General features: G+C 41.7%; 2 protein-coding genes across 4 annotated transcripts in view; both read left to right on the top strand.

The window, feature by feature from the left end:
• Positions 1 to 15,142, top strand: part of Btk (Bruton tyrosine kinase) — a 37,073-nt gene extending 21,931 nt beyond the window's left edge. For all 3 annotated transcript variants that reach the window (XM_070040062.1, XM_070040061.1, XM_070040063.1), the window contains 14 exons: positions 3,618 to 3,746; positions 4,698 to 4,765; positions 5,507 to 5,694; positions 6,271 to 6,333; positions 6,949 to 7,003; positions 7,243 to 7,322; positions 7,500 to 7,627; positions 8,282 to 8,356; positions 8,849 to 9,020; positions 9,293 to 9,509; positions 10,717 to 10,781; positions 11,318 to 11,436; positions 11,901 to 12,058; positions 14,652 to 15,142. In XM_070040062.1, the coding sequence (XP_069896163.1) occupies positions 3,618 to 3,746; positions 4,698 to 4,765; positions 5,507 to 5,694; positions 6,271 to 6,333; positions 6,949 to 7,003; positions 7,243 to 7,322; positions 7,500 to 7,627; positions 8,282 to 8,356; positions 8,849 to 9,020; positions 9,293 to 9,509; positions 10,717 to 10,781; positions 11,318 to 11,436; positions 11,901 to 12,058; positions 14,652 to 14,723 (1,589 nt within the window). In that variant the 3' untranslated portion in view covers positions 14,724 to 15,142. The remainder of the gene's footprint in view (positions 1 to 3,617; positions 3,747 to 4,697; positions 4,766 to 5,506; positions 5,695 to 6,270; positions 6,334 to 6,948; positions 7,004 to 7,242; positions 7,323 to 7,499; positions 7,628 to 8,281; positions 8,357 to 8,848; positions 9,021 to 9,292; positions 9,510 to 10,716; positions 10,782 to 11,317; positions 11,437 to 11,900; positions 12,059 to 14,651) is intronic.
• Positions 15,143 to 15,792: 650 nt separating this feature from the next.
• Timm8a (translocase of inner mitochondrial membrane 8A) lies at positions 15,793 to 19,407 on the top strand. The gene is made up of 2 exons (XM_070040065.1): positions 15,793 to 16,039; positions 18,379 to 19,407. Exons 1-2 carry the CDS (start codon positions 15,911 to 15,913, stop codon positions 18,538 to 18,540), a joined length of 291 nt encoding a protein of 96 aa, XP_069896166.1. The 5' UTR covers positions 15,793 to 15,910; the 3' UTR covers positions 18,541 to 19,407.
• The last annotated feature ends 2,897 nt before the right edge of the window (positions 19,408 to 22,304 follow it).

The raw sequence follows: 22,304 nt of genomic DNA on the forward strand, positions 1-22,304 counted from the left end.
GTGCTCTACCACTTGAGCCACAGCGCCACTTCCAGTTTTCTAGTGGTATTTATTTATTTATTTATATTTTTTTGGGGTCCGGTTGTGGGGCCTGAACTCTGGGCCTGGGCGCTGTCCCTCAGCTCTTCAGCTCAAGGCTAGCGCTCTACCACTTGAGCCACAGAGCCACTTTCGGCTTTTTTTCTTTTTGCTTATGTGGTACTGAGGAATCGAGCCCAGGGCTTCATGCATGCATGGCAAACGCTCTACCACTGAGCCACCTTCCCAGCCCCTCTAGTGCTTTTTATTGGAGATAAGAGTCGCACGGACTTTTCTGCCTGGGCTGGCTTTGAACCATGATCCTCAGATCTCAGCCTCCTGATTAGCTAGGATTACAGTGATCCACCAGCACCTGGCCCACCCCGACATCGTAAAGTTCGTTTTCAACATAGTGTCCTGTATGTACATCTCGTCAATGGGTCAGCCTGCATCCTCATTTAAGCATTCCACTATATCCCTTCCCCTCCCCAAATTACAAAAATGTATATACAATATGCAGATCACTGGCATCAAATCCAGTGAAAACAAGGGTTACACCATGGGGGAAGAACATACAAAAGAAACAAAAGAATCACATAGTACATTAGAAACAATAGCAAGCAAGAAAAAACCACTTGTGTCCCTGTCTTGTGAAGACCTCAGAGCCGGCGAATGGTTCAAGTTGTTTTCTTTTTTTTTTTTTTTTTTTCATTATTTAGAGAATATTTTATTAGTTTCTGTAATCACACCCACGTAGATAAGACCTTACATATTTAATACAGTGCGTTTACCCCTGTACAAATGGAAAAAAATTAAGTTTAACATTTCTCGACCAATATCAAGTTGTTTTCTATTGTGGAATGTTTTGTTTTATTTTGATTTAATTCTTTTTTTAATTGGTACTTGGTTTGAACTCTAGGCTTTGTACTTGCTAGGCAGACACTCTACTTCTTAAGCCATGACTACAGCCCATTTTGCTCTGGTTATTTTTGAGATATGGTTTCACTTTTTGCTCTGGCAAGCCTGGACCGTAATCCTCCTACTTATGGTTTCCATCATAGATGGAATGACACGTACACCCCATCACACCCATTTTTTTTTTTTTCTGTTGAGATAGGAACTTGATTTTTCTTTTTTTGCTCAGGCTGGCTTGAAACCAGACAATCCTTCTGATCTCGGCCTTTGCATGGCTGGAATTATAGATGTGTATCACAGCACCCAAATGTTAGTTGAGATGAGGAGTTTCATGCTTTCCCCTGTGGTGACTATGATGTAGAATCTTACCAATCTTCACCTCATAATTAGGTTATTATTATAGGTATGAGCCACCAGCACAAGCTATCTAACTATCTATCTATCTATCTATCTATCTATCTATCTATCTATCTATCTATCTATCATCTATCTATCTATCTCATCTATCTACATGCATTTGAGACATATATACCATATGTGTGTGTGTGTGTGTGTGTGTGTGTGTGTGTGTGTGTGTGTGTGTGTGTGTGTGTGTGTGTGTGTGTGTGTATGTATATATGCTTTTAGGACAGCCTGGATCTTTGCCCTGGTGCCTGCCACTGTCATGTATTTCAGTTTCCTTTGCTAACTCTTAGTTATCTGTCACCTTGATCCCCTGGATGCCTTTACTAATTGACTTTGTGGTAATATTTTGGGATTATAAATAATGATCCCACCTTTCTCCATCCCACTCTTTGCAAAGTATTTTGGCTTCTGAGAGATCTTTTGAGCTTCACAGGACTGTGAGGGAAGTGGAACTGCTATGTTTACCTCTGGCAATGAGCTCAGCCTACCTCAGTGGTCCAAGGAAGATTGGAACCATGTTGATCTTAAAGGCAGGCTCATCTTCATATGCTCTTTAACTCAACTCTCTTAACTATTCTGTAAACATGGGGAATCTATTTCTGTAAGTTTACATTAGGGAAAATATTCTTTTTTTTTCAAATTCTTTATTGTGATTAAGTGATTACATAATTTCCCAAATTTCACAGTATTGTGGGATAGTGATGCTTAGTTAAAGTCACAAACACATTCTAACTTTCATGGGGCAAATTGTCTATTGTGGTCTATAACATTTATGAGTTCTATGAGCTTTGCAATACAGCTATTTCTTCTACATTGGGTGGTATGTACATTACTTTTGTTTTGCATAGCATCAGCTGTTCCCTCTTTCCCACTCGTTCCCTCCCTCTCATCGCTGCCATTGAGTTGCTTAGTTCATTTTGATCAATGTCCAGTGCAGCTGATGGGTCCCACTGATGTATGTTTTTCCCTGATTCCCTCTAGTTCTGTGTCCTCTTCCTGGTTTCCCTCCGGTGTGCACATATATATACCATATATGTGATCAGCAGCATGGGGTTATTTAGTAGTGATTTGACCAGATGAATAGAAGTCTTTGTTTCTTAAGCCTTGTTAATTTTGTCATATCACCTTACGTTTTGGATTTAACATCCACTTATCAGGGAGACCATGTGCCATTTGTCTCTTTGCTCTTGGCTTACCTCACTCAACATGATTTCTTCTAGCTCCATCCATTTCCCTGCAAATGCCATTATTTTTTTCCTTTCTAATGGCTGCATAATATTCCATTGTGTATAGATGCCACAATTTTTGGATCCATTCATCTGTGGTGGGACATCTGGGTTGTTTCCATATCCTGGCTATTGTGAACAGTGCAGGGCAAATATTCTTGAAAGATCTCTTGGGAACTAGGAAGTTGGCATATTAAAAATGAAATGAAAGCCAGGTGCTGGTGGTTTCCGCCTTTAGTCCTAGCAACTCAGAGGCTGAGATCTAAAGATTGTAGTTTGAAGCCAGACTGGACAGGAAAGTTCATGAGACACTTAATTCTATTTAATTCCAAAGGAAAAAAAAGCCAGAAGTGGAGCTGTGGCTCAGGTGATAATGTGCCAACCTTGAGCAAAAAGAACCCAGTGCATGCGCACGCACACGCACACACATACATACCACACAAATAGAATGATGCACGGTGTTAGTGTTTATGCCTTCAATCCTAGCTACTCAGGAGGCTGAGGTCTTAAGGGTTGTAGTTCAAAGCCAATCTAGGCAGAAAAGTCCACAAAACTCCCTCTCTAATATAACCAGTAAAAAGCTGGTCTAGAGGTATGTCTCAGGTGGCAGGATGCTAGCAAGCCAAGCAAGCACAAGGCCCTGAGTTCAACCTCCAGTCAGCCAAAAAGGAAAAGAATGAGATTTTGGAGTACATTTTATTTCCCCCATTGGAACAAACTAGCACTCTTGGCCTTTCCCTTACAGAAAGATTATAATGGCTTCTGAGAAAACATAGATAATATTTCTGTTGCTGGGCTTCTGAATAATCAGATATTATTATCATGTTAGTTGAAGGTGCTCATCATGACAAACCACTGATGACAACAGCACAGGAAGTGTGAGGACACACAGGCAGAATGGCCAGTCATGTGAGCCAACTGCTATGTGGTTTACATTCCTTCAGGGTAGCTGGGGAGGCTCACCACCATGCTTCCTCAAAAAGGAAAACATGCAAACGATGAATTCTTCTGCATGTCAGATGTGATTTGTCTTTTTTTTTTCTCCTGCTACAGTAATCCGGTACAATAGTGACCTGGTACAGAAATTCCACCCTTGCTTCTGGATCGATGGGCAATATCTCTGCTGCTCTCAGACAGCTAAAAATGCTATGGGCTGCCAAATTTTGGAGAACAGGAATGGAAGTAAGAAATCTGCTCAATATCATTTCTTTCTTTCTTTCTTTCTTTCTTTCTTTCTTTCTTTCCTTCCTTCCTTCCTTCCTTCTTCTTCTTCTTCTTCTTCTTCTTCTTCTTCTTCTTCTTCTTCTTCTTCTTCTTCTTCTTCTTCTTCTTCTTCTTCTTCTTCTTCTTCTTCTTCTTCTTTCTTTCTTCTTCTTTCTTTCTTTCTTTTCTTTCTTCTTCTTCTTCTTCTTCTTCTTCTTCTTCTTCTTCTTCTTCTTCTTCTTCTTCTTCTTCTTCTTCCTTCTTCTTCTTCTTCTTCTTCTTCTTCTTCTTTCTTTCTTCTTCTTTCTTTCTTTCTTTTCTTTCTTCTTCTTCTTCTTCTTCTTCTTCTTCTTCTTCTTCTTCTTCTTCTTCTTCTTCTTCTTCTTCCTTCTTCTTCTTCTTCTTCTTCTTCTTCTTCTTCTTCTTCTTCTTCTTCTTCTTCTTCTTCTTCCTTCTTCTTCTTCTTCTTCTTCTTCTTCTTCTTCTTCTTCTTCTTCTTCTTCTTCTTCTTCTTCTTCTTCTTCTTCTTCTTCTTCTTCTTCTTCTTCTTCTTCTTCTTCTTCTTTCTTCTTCTTTTGGTGGGATGCTAGGGATGTAAATCAGAGGTTATGCATATTAGGCAAGCACCCTACCACTCAGCTCTACTTTATTCCTAATTTGACTCTATTACACTCGCAAGTGTCTGTCAACTCAGGAACACAGAACATTTACACATTCTGGCTGCTGCAGAAATGGGCCTGGAAGAGAGGTACTAGTGAAGGCTGAAATACAAATGGTAATCTGCTCTTTGAGCCATGTGACCTGCACCAAGACGCTTCTAAATTACCTAAAGACTTTATGTGCAGCAGCAATTGCCCTAACCAAACTTATCTCTGGACTCTTTCCTAAAATGCATTCTATATCATGACCCGTTTCTCTTTTTTTTTGCAGGCTTAAAACCTGGGAGTTCTCATCGAAAAACAAAAAAACCTCTTCCCCCTACACCAGAAGAGGACCAGGTACAGAGGAAAATTACATACTACTACTGCTTCAATGGAAATTTACAGACAAACCCTGAAACACACCAGTCTTAATATTCTCTGGAACTTTGCTAGAGAGAGGAGGGGGGAGTTATCCATCTGCTTATGACTTCCTCTTCAGTGAAAAGATAGAGGGCTATCAGATACCTCTTGGAACCCATTGAATCTAATCATCTATTAAACTTTTTAGCAAAAAATTAATACAGTTTCCAAACATGCAGTAAAATGAAGAATTTAGCATGGAATATCCATGGAACCACTAACATTTTCTGTTTTTTGTTTTTGTTTTGTTTTTTTGAGGCAAGGTCTCACTATGAAGGCTGGTTTCTAACTCTTAGTCCTCATTGCAAAAAAGGAGCTGAAGTTCACAATCACTTGTTAGATCCGTATACTAGTTCAATCCCAGATAGGTTTCTTGGCCTTGGCTATACATGTTTTTTTGTTTGTTTGTTTGTTTGTTTTTTTTATCTAGGAAGCTTTCAAAGTACTAATGTCTGGGTCCCATTTCCAGAAATTTTGACATAGTTAAAACATTCCTTGGGTGATTTTCATATCTGTCCCAGATTCCTTAATATGGTTGTTGAATGAATACAAAATGAAGCTCTTTCTATGCATGATTTTGAGTGAGAACAATATCTCTAGTAAACCAGAGAGCTGGGAGAAAAGAGGAGAATGCTTGATGACTAGCCAACCCCTCTACTTTCCCTCTTAACTACACAGATCTTGAAAAAGCCATTGCCTCCTGAGCCAACAGCAGCACCAATTTCCACAAATGAGCTGAAAAAGGTTGTAGCCCTTTATGATTACATGCCCATGAATGCAAATGACCTACAGCTTCGGAAGGGTGATGAGTATTTTATCCTGGAAGAGAGCAACCTACCCTGGTGGCGAGCACGAGATAAAAATGGGTAAGGGGCTGGGAAGGTGGCTCAGTGGTAGAGCGCTTGCCTTGCATGCCTGAGGCCCTGGGTTCGATTCCTCAGCACCACATAAGCAAAAAGAAAAAAGCCATAAGTGGCGCTCTTCAGCTGGAGCTGAAGAGCTGAGGGACAGCACCCAGGCCCAGAGTTCAGGCCCCACTACCGGACCCCTCCCCCCAAAAATGGGTAAGCACATGTAGTCCTTCCTGAACCTGTCCCTACTCACTCCAGACATGCAAAAAAAAAAAATACTGCAGCAGCATAATCTCCCTGCCCTGATTGCTCTTCCCACACCGAAATGCATATACTCTCCTGTCAGGTGCTTCCTAGGGTACAGATCTATATGTGGTCTCTGTCACCTTCAAGTGCCTCAACTGATGCCACATATTCAGAAGCTCCAACCTTTAGTGGCCTAACTATGTGTCAGAGGCATACACCTGTATGTTATTTTACATATATAGATATAAAATTTGAATTGGTTCCAAATTCAGGTATATGAATCTATCTCTCTGAGGATGACAGAAGTACTGCATGATCAACATAAGAATACTGTCTCTTTTACAGGCAAGAAGGCTACATCCCTAGTAATTATGTCACCGAAGCAGAAGACTCCATAGAAATGTATGAGTGAGTATGCTTATGTTCCTGATGCACCATCTTCCAAGAGGAACAAAATACAGTATATGGCTTTTATTTTCAATAAATGTATTTTATTTCAAGATACACATTAAAATTAGTGTCAACTGGGTCAAATGATGTCGCCATCCCAAGTTAGAGTCTATATATTATTATGATTGTAAAAGCCTGTTTCTGAGTGCTGGAAAGGTTTCTACAGTCTCATATCCAGAAAGGGCATGGAAGTATCAATTCTTTCTTTGATGCCATAAATGGATTTGTTGTTTGGGGTCTTTCTTTGAGAGAGTTGATACCCCCATGGGAAACATTTGGAAGGATAGAAATGCCAGACTTATACTGATGTCTTTTTCTCCCCCATTATGAAATTGGATTGTCCTTGAGGGATCCAGCCTCTAATCTCTTCCCTGAAAACCTTGCTCCCTGCCTTTCCCACTATAGGCTTAGGAAAATAATAGAGCATGTTATTTGCATGATAGGCTTTTGGTAGGTAGGATCTGAGTGAATTTGATGAAGCCACAAGCATGGATGAGTCCTACAGGATGCTCAGAGATTATCTGAACCATTTACATATGGGCTAGGAACCACTCAAGCACTCTCCCTCCACAGGTGGTATTCCAAACACATGACGCGGAGTCAAGCTGAGCAACTATTAAAGCAAGAGGTGAGTTGGAAAGCCACAAACCAACAGCATTTTGTATGCACAACAAGTAATGCTTCTCCACTGATGACCACCTTTGTCTAGGGTTTTAGTTACACTTTTCAATATTAAAAGCAAAGGGCCTCAGCTAGAGCATGAGATTTAGCAGTAAAATCATGATTGTTTTCTCTCAGATTCATGCAAGTGGGATGCAGGTATGAGCACTGTTTTTCTATAGTCAGCTTCTTTATTTATTGTTTCAGGGGAAAGAAGGAGGTTTCATTGTCAGAGATTCCAGCAAAGCTGGAAAATACACTGTATCTGTGTTTGCTAGATCTACAGGGTGAGTTCACTATTCCAAGGCCTTGGGGAGAAAGTTCAGAGGAGCCCTCCCAATACCTGCTTAATGTCATGTCCTTCCCACTCCTTCTGTGTTTTAAACTCTAAACTCATGTTGCTCCACTTTTGGGGTCCTGCTAACCCTGTTCCCAAGTTATTTACTAAGCATTCATGTCTATAGGGACCCTAAAGGAGTAATACGCCATTATGTTGTATGTTCCACACCTCAGAGCCAGTATTATCTGGCTGAGAAGCACCTTTTCAGCACCATCCCTGAGCTCATTAACTACCATCAACATAACTCTGCAGGTGAGTACCCAAGGCAACTGAGAAAAGTGTTGCAGACATCAAGAGAAGCAATTCAGGACAAAGAGATGTAAGAAAGTTTTGTGAACTCATAAAGCACTGTGAATTAGCTGTGAAAGTAAACAGCTGTGATTGTAGGTCAGCAGACTTTTTATTTGGTTATTGATGCTTAGTGTTAAGGAAAGGTATGGAAGAAACTAGGGACTAATCAGCCATTAAATATTCATTAGTGATTTGTGTTCTAGTGTATAGTCAAATAATATATCTGGAAGAGCACATTCTTAACTCAGTTCAGACACTTCAGAGACAGTTTTAAGTATTCACTGACTAAGAACAATTGAAAAACTGGGAAATTGTTGAAGGCATGAATATATGGGCAAAAGCTCCATTAAGTAGATAGGAATTGAGCTGACCTTTTGCTGGGAGGTGAAAATATATACAATATTGAGTATATTTCAATTAATATTTTCTCTTTGTCTCCAAAAACTCGTGTGAGGGGAGAAACTCCCAGAAAAAAAAAACGTGGATTCATAGAGGATCTTCTGGGATTCAAAGTAAATGAAAATGGTGCACACTTGAAGTTTAAGGCTTTACGTGAGAATATGTGAAGAATCCCACTCCCTGTACTGTACCCACATTGTAACATCTCTGTTTTAGGACTCATATCAAGGCTGAAATATCCAGTGTCTCAACAAAACAAGAATGCTCCTTCCACTGCAGGCCTTGGCTATGGTAACTGCTTATTTCTTTGGGCAGAGTGGGCTGGCCAGTTGCAAAGACCATCTTCGTAGACTTTGCTTTAGGAAACGTCCTTGGGATATACTGTTCTATACCTCAAGGAAGGTCAAGGCAGAGCCAAACAAAAGTTATTTTATGGTTTTTCTCCCTCTAGTGGCACCTACTGGGACTGCAAAAGCATAAATTCATAATTTGTTGGGTGTTTAATTCTCCATAAAAAATTTAATATCCCTGAGTTTATTAACTACAGTTAACTTAATCATGAAGAGACTATCTTCTTACATTATGACAAACTTGTATCTAAAATTTTCAGAATCCTCCAAGTAACCCCTGCCCCTAAGATTTACCTGAGTAAGCAGGGATTAGTATTCTTGAAAAATTTCCCTTTACTGCTTTTAATATTTCTACCCTAGTAGAGATTCTTATCTATTGTATGAATTATACAAGCATATCCTCCAAAGAATCACACCAAAACTTTGTTGTTAGGATCATGGGAAATCGATCCAAAGGACCTGACCTTCTTAAAGGAGCTTGGGACTGGACAGTTTGGGGTAGTAAAGTATGGGAAGTGGAGAGGCCAATATGATGTGGCCATCAAGATGATCAGAGAAGGCTCCATGTCTGAAGATGAATTCATTGAAGAGGCCAAGGTCATGATGTGAGTTACACTCCAAACTCAATTCTGGATTCAGTTGCTGAAGTCTAAGAAATACTGGGAAAACATTGTGGTATAAGGTGACATACATTGAAGGAAATTCCTGCTCACACTTACATATTAGGCACTTTGGAAGTTTGTAGTGATGAGAAAAGTAAACTTGCTTCTAAGATGTTAGCATTGTATCTTAGACAATCCCTTTCCTCCCCTATCCTTTATGACTAATAGGTATGCAGAGCCAAAAGGGGAAGATAAGTTTTTTGTCTTTCTTGTAGGAATCTTTCTCATGAGAAGTTGGTGCAGTTATACGGTGTCTGCACCAAACAGCGCCCCATCTTTATCATCACTGAGTACATGGCCAATGGCTGCCTTCTGAACTACCTAAGGGAGATGCGCCACCCATTCCAGACCCAGCAGCTGCTGGAGATGTGCAAGGATGTTTGTGAAGCCATGGAATACCTGGAGTCAAAGCAGTTCCTTCATCGAGACCTGGTGGGACCTCAGAAGAATTGGCCTGGAATCCAGGGCTGGGAAGCAGGGTGGAATTCATGTTGAAAGAGATATTTCACACTGTTGGGGAGAGTTGCGGGTGTCAACATTCCAGCTTTCTCTTAAAAACACTAAAAGTTTACCTCTGTCCCAGTCTATGAGATATCTCAGTCCTCAACTCCCTGAGGTCTTACATGGTGAGAGCTAAAGCAGCTATTCATCCCTACTCTGCCACTCACAAGGAAGCAGTTGGGTTCTTCAGTGGCAATTCTGGACTAGGAGCATCAGGGTAGTCCTATATGCCCCATTGAGAGTACTCTTGGCATGGAGTCACCATTTCGTTACATATGATTCAAACCGAGGGCCTATAGATACATTAAATTTTGAAAAAAAGTTTTATGATAGTTAACAAAGAGAAATATTTGTGGTGGAAAAGTGACTGTAAATTCTATTCCTCTGAAACTAGAGCAACTGAGAACACACTCTTTTTTTTTTTTTGGGTCCGGTCGTGGGGCCTGAACTCTGGGCCTGGGTGCTGTCCCTCAGCTCTTCAGCTCAAGGCTAGTGCTCTACCACTTGAGCCACGGCACCACTTCTGGCTTTTTTCTTTTTGCTTATGTGGTGCTGAGGAATCGAACCCAGGGCGTCAGGCATGCAAGGCAAGCGCTCTACCACTGAGCCACCTTCCCAACCCTGAGAGCACACTCTTATACACCATGCTGAGTCACCTGGTGCTAAGGAGCAGCCACCTACTGTAGAACAGTTTAGTGCTTCTATTTCCTGCAATCTCCACCATCCCTAATTCACTCCTTGCCTTCCTTGCTCTCAGAATCATCAGACTTTGTGCTTCCATTTCTTTCAGCCAGGCCAAAGCTCAAAGTGCTCTTTTCTCAGTGGCAGACATGCATAAAACAAAACAAACTTCCTTTCTGTTTTTCCCTTAATTCTCTCAGTATTTCATTGCAGTGGAATTGCTCATGTAAATTTACTTGTGCTGTACCTCCTCTGTGCTTAACTTAGGACTTCCATAGCAGGTTGCTTTCTGTGTGGTAGCAATGCATCAGTGTTTGGCAATGGCATCCACTAACTCCTATCATATGGGCGTGTCTCTAATTGAAGGGGATGGTTTCATTCCACTGGTAGGCAGAAGCTCTGTTCCTTTAACCTGTGTGCCAAGGATAAGGTCTCACTGGTTTCTGTTGTACTGCAGGCAGCTCGAAACTGTTTGGTAAACGATCGAGGAGTTGTGAAGGTATCTGACTTTGGCCTGTCTAGGTGAGTGTGCTTTTTAAGTTTTTTTCCCTTACAACTGGAACAGCATAAACATGGGGAAGTGTGACCATTTTAATCCCTTCATTTCCTTTTTCTGCTCTTATTCTAGTATTTCTTGCCATCTTTTTGTTCTTTTTCTTGTTCTGAATTACTTAGGTCACATCTTTCATCCTTTTGTTTAATTATTATATACCTAATCTCTCCTTTCTCCCTTTACATCTAATTCCCACTGGCAACTGCAGAATTGGAAGGAAGAGGAAAACAGAGGAAGCAAAGGGTGTTAGAAAAAAGGAAAAGAATATTGATTAGATCTCATTTCACTTTATCTTTCCTGTAACCGTATTGTCAATAAGGAAAGCTTAAATCAGAAATGAAAACAGGAATTTTGTTAAAGGTAACATTTGGGAAAACAAAACAAAACAAAAAAACACTGGCTAATCGGCTAAGACTTTTGAGAAAGCCTGTGGAACTCTTTTGAGATTTAAGCAAATATAAAGTTCTCCAAATCCTAATGGCAACAAATCTTGGATCCTTTACAGGTATGTCCTGGATGATGAATATACCAGTTCAGTGGGCTCCAAATTTCCAGTCCGGTGGGCTCCACCAGAAGTCCTTATGTACAGCAAGTTCAGCAGTAAATCTGACATTTGGGCTTTTGGTAAGTGGAGGAGATTATACAGATTATATAGAAAGAAAGATTAGTGCTATGAGAGAATCCCAACTGTGCAACCTGTACAGGGAGACCATCTATTCCTTGGGGAGTGTTTGAGGGGGTTTCTGAGGACAAAAATCAGTAAACTGGATATTAACCTTGCCTTCTTAGAACTTAAAATATATTGAGGGAAACAATTTATTCAGGATCCAACAGCTTCTGAATACTGATCATGTACTAGGCAGTCTGCCAGACTCTGTGAACTACAAAGACAAATCAAATGCTGCCTCTCTTCTAGAGTAGCTAATTGTCTAGTGCAACTCTGTAGCCCTCCAGTGTAATCAGTACTATTGAAGAAGTCTGGACATGTGCAGAAAGCTGATTCTAATATTTGAAGTTCATCTAGAAGGATTAGGACCTCTAGTACTCCAAAAGATGGCAAACTTACCCATTTTTATTTCATCTTCTAGGGGTTTTGATGTGGGAAATTTACTCCCTGGGGAAGATGCCATATGAGAGATTTACTAACAGTGAGACAGCTGAACACATTGCCAAAGGCCTACGTCTTTACAGGCCTCATCTGGCTTCAGAGAGTGTATATACCATCATGTACAGCTGCTGGCATGAAGTAAGTGTTTTATTGTACCCTCTTAAATTATTTCCATTTATTATCCTTAATTTATTAGTAAATTATCTCCACTGCGTTTCTCATTTAGCTGGTCAGTGTCCACTTTTCATAGCTACATGCAAGCTAGCTACAGACTGATAAAATACAGATTCTGTGACTTGGCTTGCACACCAATTCTTGAATTGCAGGGGCTTTGCTGAGCCTACCTCAGTTTTCACTATGGTATTGGGAGAACCTTATACCAACTCAGCCTTAAGGAGAGGGTGTCTTGTGCGGCCATGTGGCCTACTATAAGCAGCCAGTCACTAAAGGTTGTGCTTTGGAGTTGCTTTGGGATCTATTAGCTTTTTCTTCCATTTCACCAGCTGCCAACTTTTCCTGTCTTACATTCTCAATGAGGAATGCAGGAACCAGCCATCTTCCCTTTTCCTCTCCCCTCCTCTCTTCATCCACTCTTTTCTCCTTTCTCTTCTTTCCCCTTCCTCTCTCTCTCTTTCTGAACTCACACCATGCTTACCTTTTTTTGCTCAAAGTTGATGCTCTACCACTTGACCTACACCTTTACTTCTTTCATGTCTTTTTTTGGGGGAGGGGGTCCGGTCGTGGGGCCTGAACTCTGGGCCTGGGCACTGTCTTTCAGCTCTTCAGCTCAAGGCTAGCTCTCTACCACTTGAGCCACAGCACCACTTCCGGCTTTTTTCTTTTTGCTTATGTGGTGCTGAGGAATCGAACCCAGGGCCTTGAGCATGCAAGGCAAAGGCTCTACCACTGAGCCACCTTCCCAGCCCTTTCATGTCTTTTTAAATATGGTACATTGTAGGGCTTGGAGACAGGTGTGGTATTTTGGAAATAAAAGACTCCCAATGCCAAATACTTTGCTGCTCTTACCTTGGGGTCTGCCTGAAGTGCTTTCTCCACTTTTCAGTAGAGCCTTGACAACCTTGAATTGACAACCTAGAACTCTAACAGGAAGTAAATATTTATCAGTCCTGCCCCAATAGATATAGAACAAAAGAAACAATAAGCAACCAGCATCTGTGTGAATCTGAAGCCCTCTTACTGAGGTGAAAAGTATCTGGTTCATGGCATCCTTACTTGGCTGGCTAAAACAGATTTCCAATGGCAATCTCTGAATCTCAATCCCTCTCTCTCTTTCTCTGTCTCTCTGTCTCCCTGTCTCCTTGTCTCTCGTTCTCTGTCTCTCTGTCTCTGTCTCTGTCTCTTTCTGTCTTTCTCTCTGTCTTTCTCTCTGTCTCTGTCTCTGTCTCTGTCTCTGTCTCTCTCTCTCAGTTTTTGGCAGTGCCTGGGATGTAACCTAAGGCCTTGTACATGGTAGACAAGCTAAAGTAGTGGGTAACCAAACTGGGTGCCTGTGAGAATCCCTGAGGAATTCTTAAAAATATAGATTTCTGGGAATTTTTCCTACAGTTTCTAATTAGGTACATTTAACATGGATCCTGGAGATCTTTTCAAAGCTGCTAGGAAGTTCTGAAACTCAACTAGTTTTTTTGTTTGTTTTTTTGGTCATGAACTCAGGGCCTGGGCACTGTCCCTGAGTTTGCTCAAGGGTAGCACTCTACCACTTTGAGCCACAGCTCCACTTCCAGTTTTTTTTAGGTGGTTAACTGGAGATAAAAGTCTCATGGGGGGGCTGGGAAGATGTCTCAGTGGTGGCTCAGTGCTTGCCTTGCATGCATAAGACCCTGGGTTTGATTCCTCAGCATCACATAAGCAGAAAAAGCTGGAAGTGCCACTGTGGCTCAAGTGGTAGAGTGCTAGCCTTGAACTGAAGAGCTGAGGGACAGTGCCCAGGCCCAGAGTTCAAGCCCCACAAACCGACAAAAAAAGTCTCATGGACTTTGCTGCACAGGTTAACTTTGAACCATGATCCTTACATCTCAGCCTCCTGAGTAGCTAGGATTCTAGGTGTAAAGCACTAACACCCAGTGAACTCAGCTAGCTTAAGAACCACCAATTCACTGGACTAAAGAACTGAAGTCCTTTTGGTTCTAACAGATTGAACCCACTCTGGCATGAATGTTCCATCAATCATGAAATACCTCAGGGATTACAGACATATAAGAAAGAGCCTAAGTCTGAAAAGCAGACAAAATGTCCCAAGTGTTTAGGGTCCCTGACAGCTATATGGCTTGTGGCTTGGAAATGTTAAGTCCTCACTCATATTCTTTGGCATTGTTGAAACTGCTTGAAACCAAACTAAACTTTATCACAGCTAGTAGGACATTTATTCTTCCAGCCACTTGTTTGGTATCCATTTTCACTTGAGGCTCCAAAATAAGAACCATATTCAATTATGTAATGAATTTGACTCTAGTTTTAATCAATGTTTATCACTTTAGTTTTCAGATTCTTATTGTACTAATAACCTGAGTTTTGCTCTAATCACTAATAAATTGAATTACTAAAGATGAAAAGGGCACAAAGACTTTATGGAAAGCTGGTATTTTTTTTTAAATCAACAGTCTGCTAAGCATATAGTATATTTTTAATAAACATTTGCTACTTTCAATTACATTTTCTTTGGATTCTGGAGTCTAATCACTGTAACACTCTATTTTTTGTTTGGTTTTAGAAAGCAGATGAACGTCCCACTTTCAAAATTCTCCTGAGCAACATCCTAGATGTCATGGATGAAGAATCCTGAACTAGCCTATAAGCTTCTTCGTTCTACTCCTTTGTTCTCCAAACCACAATTTCACTTTCTTTGAGGAAATCACAGGTTTTCAGGATCAGGGGTCTTTGTTCTCTCAACTGAATCCATAAAGGCCCCTGTACATCTAGGAATAGTTTTGTTTCATTCCTTCTGAACAAACATCAGAAGATTTCTGTGCTTGGTTTTGGCCCCAGATCCAAGAGAAGCACATTTGAGACTGAACTTAGGATGGGAACATTTGAGGGGTGGGGTGGGGTGGGGTGGGGAGAGAGGGATGTAAATAATCTTGTAGGGTGTCCCACTGCCCTTTGGGGAAGCATGAGAGCTTAGGGGTGGGTTGGAATTTGGCAGAAATGAAAGTGTCATAAAATGGGAGAGATATTTTGAAAAAATAAAATTACTGTAATGAGTGAAGGTGTCTCATCTCAATCATGTAGCCTCCTTGGAGCATCCTATCTCAGTATTGCAGAAAACTGTAAAGCCATAAAACTGTATCCATATTCCAAAAGATCCTCGACATTTCAGCCGTCTTGCTCTTTTTAAGTTCTGTCTCGAATTCTCAGATACAGTGAGCATCTGTATAGTGAGCTTGGCACACAATAGAAATGCAGTATCATTAAAAGAAAATGGTAAACTATCAAGAGCCTCACTACCCTGCATGGAAGAATTTATCAAAGAACTACAACCAGCGCCCCTTCATCCTCATCCCACCCCCACCCTCAACCCCTTCCCCGCCAACGGCCACCTATGCCTTTGGCCAGTCCCAGCCTAGGCAATCTCCCCGGAGTGGTAAAAAGGCGGGGGCGGATTGGAAGTGCTCCAGGGCGGAGCAGCCAGGCCCCGCCCTCCCGCAACGGGACACGTGGTCTTATGTAATAGCCTTCTCTTTATTCTTTTGTTTTGGGCTTAACGTCTTGACCACGCGTGCGCAATAGGCGCACGCCAGGCTCTGCCACGAATGTGCGGCGGGTTACGGATGCCGCACGTCTGAAAAGCAGAGTGATGGCGCCAGACCTGGGGAATGGCGGAGCGGTCTAGGGCGGCAGCCTTGCGCCGACGCAGTGCGCTCACGGGGCGGTCCCTGAGGCCGTGGGTTGTGGTTCCGGTTCCGTCTTTGAGACACGTGAAGGTCGGTGACTTGGTGCGGAGTTCTTCTCGGCACGCGTGTTCGCGCCGGGATGGATTCGTCCTCGTCTTCCGCGGGAGGTCTGGGCGCAGTGGACCCACAGTTACAGCATTTCATTGAGGTGGAGACGCAGAAGCAGCGCTTCCAGCAGCTGGTGCACCAGATGACTGAACTTTGTTGGGTAAGAATCCTGGGGCTGGGATCTAGGCAGTGCCCTCACGTTCCCTCTGCCTTTGCCCCAGGGAATTTAAAAAGAGGGTAGAGTCACCAGTATTCTCTGGGAGGCATGGCTCAGGCCGCGCAGGAAGGGAGAAGGGTGATGACTCCACTTTTCTGAGGACTCTCTCCACTCCGGACCTCGCTTTGTTGGTGCAAGAAACTGGAGCTCAGAGCCTTAGGCCGCCATCCTACCAAGCACTTCCAGACACTTGAGATTGAAGCTGCTTAATGCTGGTTACCAAGAACGATCCGACCCCCAGAACTGGAGTTTTATTTTAGGGAGCCCAGATCCCGAGAGTCTGGGAATCTTCTGTTCCTGGATTTCTCTCAGGAGTTACCTTGATTACCCATTTCTAACCCCTCTAGTGAAAAAAATGAGTGGCTTGAGCCTACTGACAAAAAAAGTTGGGCGCATTTCTCCCAACATACACATTTACTTGTCTTGTTGAGTTGTGCAGTCCCAAGCCATTTCGAATCTGAAGGTTGAAAAATTGAGTCTGCCCTACTAGGAGACTTTGGCAAAATGTTAGAAGGCATTTGTAGCAGGAGATCAAAGTATTCTGGTTGTCAAGGCGGGCATATTGCACTCGATTCACATACAAAGTTATTGAACTTCCAGGACAGATAATTTGTTGTATTTGGAGTAGGGGGCTTGCGATTACAGCAAAGAATCAAGAATGAAATTCATTGAAACCACTTTTGAACTAGAATCAGGCATCGGTTTTTACAGTCACTTTCCTCATAAACTGGACTATGATCCTTCAGAATGCTTACTTATTAATTCAGGTCTGTCTTTGACTAAGGTGTTTTGATTCTTTGTTTTTTAATTTCTTACTTGTTACATATGGAGAGGGTGGGGATAAGGACTACATTTTTTTGGTTGGTTGTGGGGCTTGAACTCTGGGCCTGGGTGTTGTCCCTGAGCTCTTCAGCACCACTTCCGGTTTTCTGGTGTTTTATTTATGGGCTATAAGAGTCTCATGGACTTTACTGCCCCGGCTGGCTTTGAACTGCCACCCTCAGATCTCAGCCTCCTGAGTAGCTAGGATTACAGGCTCTGCCACCAGTGCCCAGCAAGGGCCACTTTAAGGATCTATGAACTATGGACTTTTTAGGAAAACTCATAAATTTTCACTCATCTTGAAGACTCAAAAACCTCTGGCTTGGGCTGGGAAGGTGGCTGAGTGGTAGAGCGCTTGCCTTGCATGCATGAGACCCTGGGTTCGATTCCTCAGCACCACATAAGCAAAAAAGAAAAAAGCCGGAAGTGGCACTGTGGCTCAAGTGGTAGAGCGCTAGCCTTGAGCTGAAGAGCTGAGGGACAGCGCCCAGGCCCAGAGTTCAGGCCCCACGACCAGAACCCCCCCCCCCCCCCAAAAAAAAAAAAAACCCTCTGGCTTTTGGAGCTGTGGTGGAGCATGCTTGTGATCCCAGTCTGAGAAAGGAACATTGCAACTTTAAGGTCAGCCTGGACTACATAGTGAAACAAAATGATAAAGGGGTAAAGAGGGCTGGGAATTTCGCCTAGTGGTAGAGTGTTTTCCTAGCATGCATGAAACCCTGGGTTCAATTCCTCAGTACCGCATATACAGAAAATGCTGGAAGTGGTTCTGTGGCTCAAGTGGTAGAGTGCTAGCCTTGAGCAAAAGCAGCTCAGGGACAGTGCCCAGGCCCTGGAATCAGTCCCCAGGACTGGCAAAAAAAAAGGGGGGGTCAAAATGACAGAAGTACTTAGATAAAGTATGTATATATATATACATACATACATATAAATATATGAAGTTACATATATACATAAATACACATACATGGAAGGGGAGAAGAGGGCATAGGAACATAATAGAGGGAGTCAATTTGTTCATGTATGCATCCATGTACTAGTTTAAAAAATAATGATTTCCTTGATAGAACTTAGGGTGCCTTACTCTAAAGAGTTATCCTCTAATCCTTTCATTCTTTCAGTTAATATAAAGGCATGTTGTGCAGTTAGGGCCAAATTCAGCAAAAGAGAATTATCTTGTATTTTTACCATTTTTCTTGACCTACACAATTCCCTAGCCCTATAATCTTGGGCAAAGGATATCTCCGCCACAGTTTTCCTCATTTTCTCCAAAACAAGGATTTAAAATAATGTCTTTCCCACAAGGTTGTTATAAGAATTTAAGACAAGCCAGTAAAAAATTGTTTGGCAACTAGTACACTTCACTTCCAAATGTGCAAGAGTAACTTATCAGATATTGTTCTTACGTGTTTTCTTTCTTTGCGAGTTCCTTTTGTGATTTTATATTTTGTCCTGAGCAGGAGAAGTGCATGGACAAGCCTGGGCCAAAGTTGGACAGTCGGGCTGAGGCCTGTTTTGTGAACTGCGTTGAGCGCTTCATTGATACGAGCCAATTCATCTTGAATCGACTGGAACAGACCCAGAAATCCAAGCCAGTCTTCTCAGAAAGCCTTTCTGACTGATCTCAGCATTACCTCTTTGGAAAAGGAAGATAGTCCAAGAAATGAAGAGCTGTTGAGGGAATGATTGAAGAAATGGCTATGGAGGATTGACACCCACCTTTTCTCACTCTTGGGACATCTTGTCATTTGACAATGAACAAAGACCAGTGTTTTGTGGGGGTGGAGCTTGAGGGTCACGTGTATTTGGTTGTGTTTTTAATGCTAATCATGTGAAATTGACAAATGGAAAACTATTAGATGCAGATTACCGTATGTAGGGCTGTGCTTTTCTTAAGGTCTCCTTAACAGCTTTCTATAATTTTGATAGTGGAAATGCTTTCTGTAATTTGATAGTAGGACCACATCTCTTTTGTGTGAAATAATTTCAGATTTGAGGGAGATCTCTGTGCAAGAAAAGGCAGCCGTGGGAGAAGAATAACTTGGCACTTAACTGTGGGCCTCTTTATCTACTGTTTGACCATCAGTGCCAGAAAAATGATGGAGTGTTTATGTAGTACACTTCGTCTTTCTAGGTTAACTTTCTTCCCTACCCTATGATTTACTTAAATATCTATATTGAAATAAATACCTATATTGAAATATGGTTTCAAAGAAGAATTGGCAGCTTGAGAATCTAGAGACCTTTAGTTATAAAGGAATCGAGTCAGTGAACTTAATTCTCATTACTAGTCTGTCACAGGAAGAAAGTATCTGACCCCATATATCAGGATATGAAAAACTTTTAAATGTGCCTAAAGAAATTATGAAACTTTAGGCTGGTCAGAAACTAACAGCAATTTCAGGTAGGGGTGCATGCCTGATGTTAATCATTAGTGATTCAATTTAGTTTTCTTTGATCAGTGAAATAAAAGCTTCTACAAGACTCAACTTTGTAATTGAGAGGCTTTCTATTTTGTTTTTTGTTTTTTTTTTGTTGTTGTTGTTGTCAGTCATGGGGCTTGAACTCTGGGCCTGGGCACTGTCCCTCTAGCACCCTACCTACCACTTGAGCCACAGATTCACTTCCAGTTTTCTGTTGGTTTATTGGTGATAAGGCTGACTTTGAACTGCGATCCTATATCTCAGCCTCCTGAGTAGCTATGATTACAGGTGTGTGTGAGCCACCAATGCCTGGTAGGTTTTTTTTTAATCTGAAACTTACATAGATGTAGTGTGAGCTCATTGCAAAAGCTTAAATGTAGTCAGTCTGCTTTCTGGAGAACCCTGACAGTTTTTGACAAGAGAGATTATTGTGGTGAGACAGGAGAGAAAGAATCTTGTCTTGACAGCTCCCTCACTGCAAGAGAAGCTGTATTCACTGGATTCTCTTATTTCAAATACTACTAGCCTGAAGTATAGACCTAACATGGAACTGCTTGTCAGAGCAGTTGAATGAAAAGTAGGCAAATACACATTTCTAGAAGCTTCAAGTTCCTATTTTTACATTTCCTCATATATATATATATATATATATGTATATATATATATATATATATATATATACATATATATATATACATATATATATATTTATGCACCACAATGAAAATTTTGCAAATCATAACAAAAGCAATTCAACAAATGTACCTACTTTGTGATAGACACAATTTTCAGTTTTAGGAATTAAGCAGTGCATAAAACTAGTGCCTGATCTTCAGATAGTGTAGGTAAGGGAGGCAAGTAATACATGCACAAGTAGTCATAATAAATACTGTTGGGAAAGAGCAGAATAAGATGTCAAATTCTTATGAGTATCTGGGAGAAGAGCATTTCAGGCAGCAGTAACAGTAACTCCAAAGGGGGAATTGCATGCCATGAGGTCATTAGAAGAACAACCCAAGATCAGAAGTGCCCCTGAAAAAATGACCTAAGAAGAAAAGAAAGAAATAAGGTTGAGGAAAATGTATGATAATAGCATGTGTATTGGCGAGGTAGTGTGCAAGAATGGTATAGTACCTCAGGCCATTTAAGGACTTTTGAGTTTCAAATGGAGTGCCTTTTGAAGGGTTTTAGCAGATGTGTGATGTAATAGAATTTAAATTATAGAAGTATAATTTTGATGATTGGTGAAGTAGTAGTAAAAATATAGCATCATCTAGTTTAACAATATCTCATTACATGTACCTATAAAAGTAAATGTCTGAGCCGGGCGCTGGTGGCTCACGCCTGTAATCCTAGCTACTCAGGAGGCTGAGATCTGAGGATCGCGGTTCAAAGCCAGCCCGGGCAGGAAAGACCGTGAGACTCCTATCTCCAATAAACCACCAGAAAACCGGAAGTGGCGCTGTAGCTCAAGTGGTAGAGCGCTCGCCTTGAGCTGAAGAGCTGAGGGACAGCGCCCAGGCCCAGAGTTCAAGCCCCACGACCGACAAAAAAAAAAAAAAAAAAAAAAGTAAATGTCTGCTCTATAGTAATAGTACTGTTCAGCTAACCCAATGAGAAGGAAGGTCTATCAGTTCTACCCAATGTGCTTGAGCTCTGTCACACTACTAGGCATAAGACAATCAGGAAGGAAAGGTCTAACATTTGTCCCTATCTGGTAAGCATGAGAGGGGGGGGAGAGAGAGAGAGAGGAGAGAGAGAGAGAGAGAGAGAGAGAGAGAGAGAGAGAGAGAGAGAACAATGACCTAGATTTTTGTTTTTGTCAGTCTTACCTTAATTTAAAAACGCACTCCCTTAGCCAGGCACTGGTGGCTCACACCTGTAATCCTAGCTACTCAGGAGGCTGAGATCTGAGGATCATGGTTCAAAGCCAGCCCAGGCAAGAAAGACCATGACACTCTTGTCTCCAATAAACCACCAGAAAACCGGAAGTGGCGCCGTAGCTCAAGTGGTAGAGCACTAGCCTTGAGCTGAAGAGCTGAGGGACAGCGCCCAGGTCCAGAGTTCAAGCCCCATGACCAACAAAAAAAGAAAGAAAAGAAAATGGGCACTCTTAGCCCTGATACTCAGAGCTAGAAAATTTGACTCGAAAATGTTAGGGGAAGTGGCGCTGTGGCTCAAGTGGTAGAGCGCTTGCCTTGAGCTGAAGAGCTGAGGGACAGCACCCAGGCCCAGAGATCAAGCCCCACGACCAACAACAAAAAAAATTGAATTAAAGATGTTAGGACAAAAAGACTGGGCTAGGTTAGCAAACCCTTTTCCTGAAGTGGCTCTAGGTATGGATATCTTAAAAGACACAGAAATAAAGACCAAGAGCTATATAAGGTAACCACAGATAGTATCCACAGATAGTATCACTGAAGTTGCTGAGATCATGTTAGTATTTCTTGAATAGAATAACAAGCAGGCCATACCAGCTGAAGGGAAAGGTACAACATGGGGATAAGTAAAGCAGTACTGAAAATATCCAAAGCTATCTTCAAACAGTTCATTTGAATGTTTACACAAATCGAAGAGTATTCAGCCTTGGGCTTTTTTTCTTTTTTTAGTTGTGCTGGCATTCCAGCCCCTAATGCTCAAACTTTGTGTGTGTCTTTGTTGGTATTGAGGTTTGAACTCAGGGATTCATGCTCTTACCCATATTCTTCACTCACTGTTGATACTTTATCACTTGAGCCACACCTCTAGGTGGTTGTAGGGAGCCAAAGTCACAACCACAGAGTAAGCCAGGCAGCTTACACACTTCCGTCCTAGATACAGGAGTCAGGATCTTATCTAATAGAGACCTTTGGAAGCTGCATTGTAGAAGAACTCAACTACGTTGTTCCTTATAACTTGGAGTGTTATCACCAAGTGCAATCGTGAGAGGGAACCTAATGTTTGAGATTGAGCTGCTTGGGAGG

This window comes from Dipodomys merriami, unplaced genomic scaffold (genome assembly GCF_024711535.1).
Source record: "Dipodomys merriami isolate MVZ:Mamm:240054 unplaced genomic scaffold, mDipMer1.0.p SCAF_3, whole genome shotgun sequence".
Lineage (NCBI taxonomy): Eukaryota > Metazoa > Chordata > Mammalia > Rodentia > Heteromyidae > Dipodomys > Dipodomys merriami.

Excerpts from the sequence above, each read along its gene's own strand:
- Timm8a (XM_070040065.1), top strand. The coding sequence starts at position 15,911 with ATGGATTCGTCCTCGTCTTCCGCGGGAGGTCTGGGCGCAGTGGACCCA. Across the intron at positions 16,040-18,378 it reads AGATGACTGAACTTTGTTGG|GAGAAGTGCATGGACAAGCC; the intron begins GTAAGAATCCTG and ends TGTCCTGAGCAG.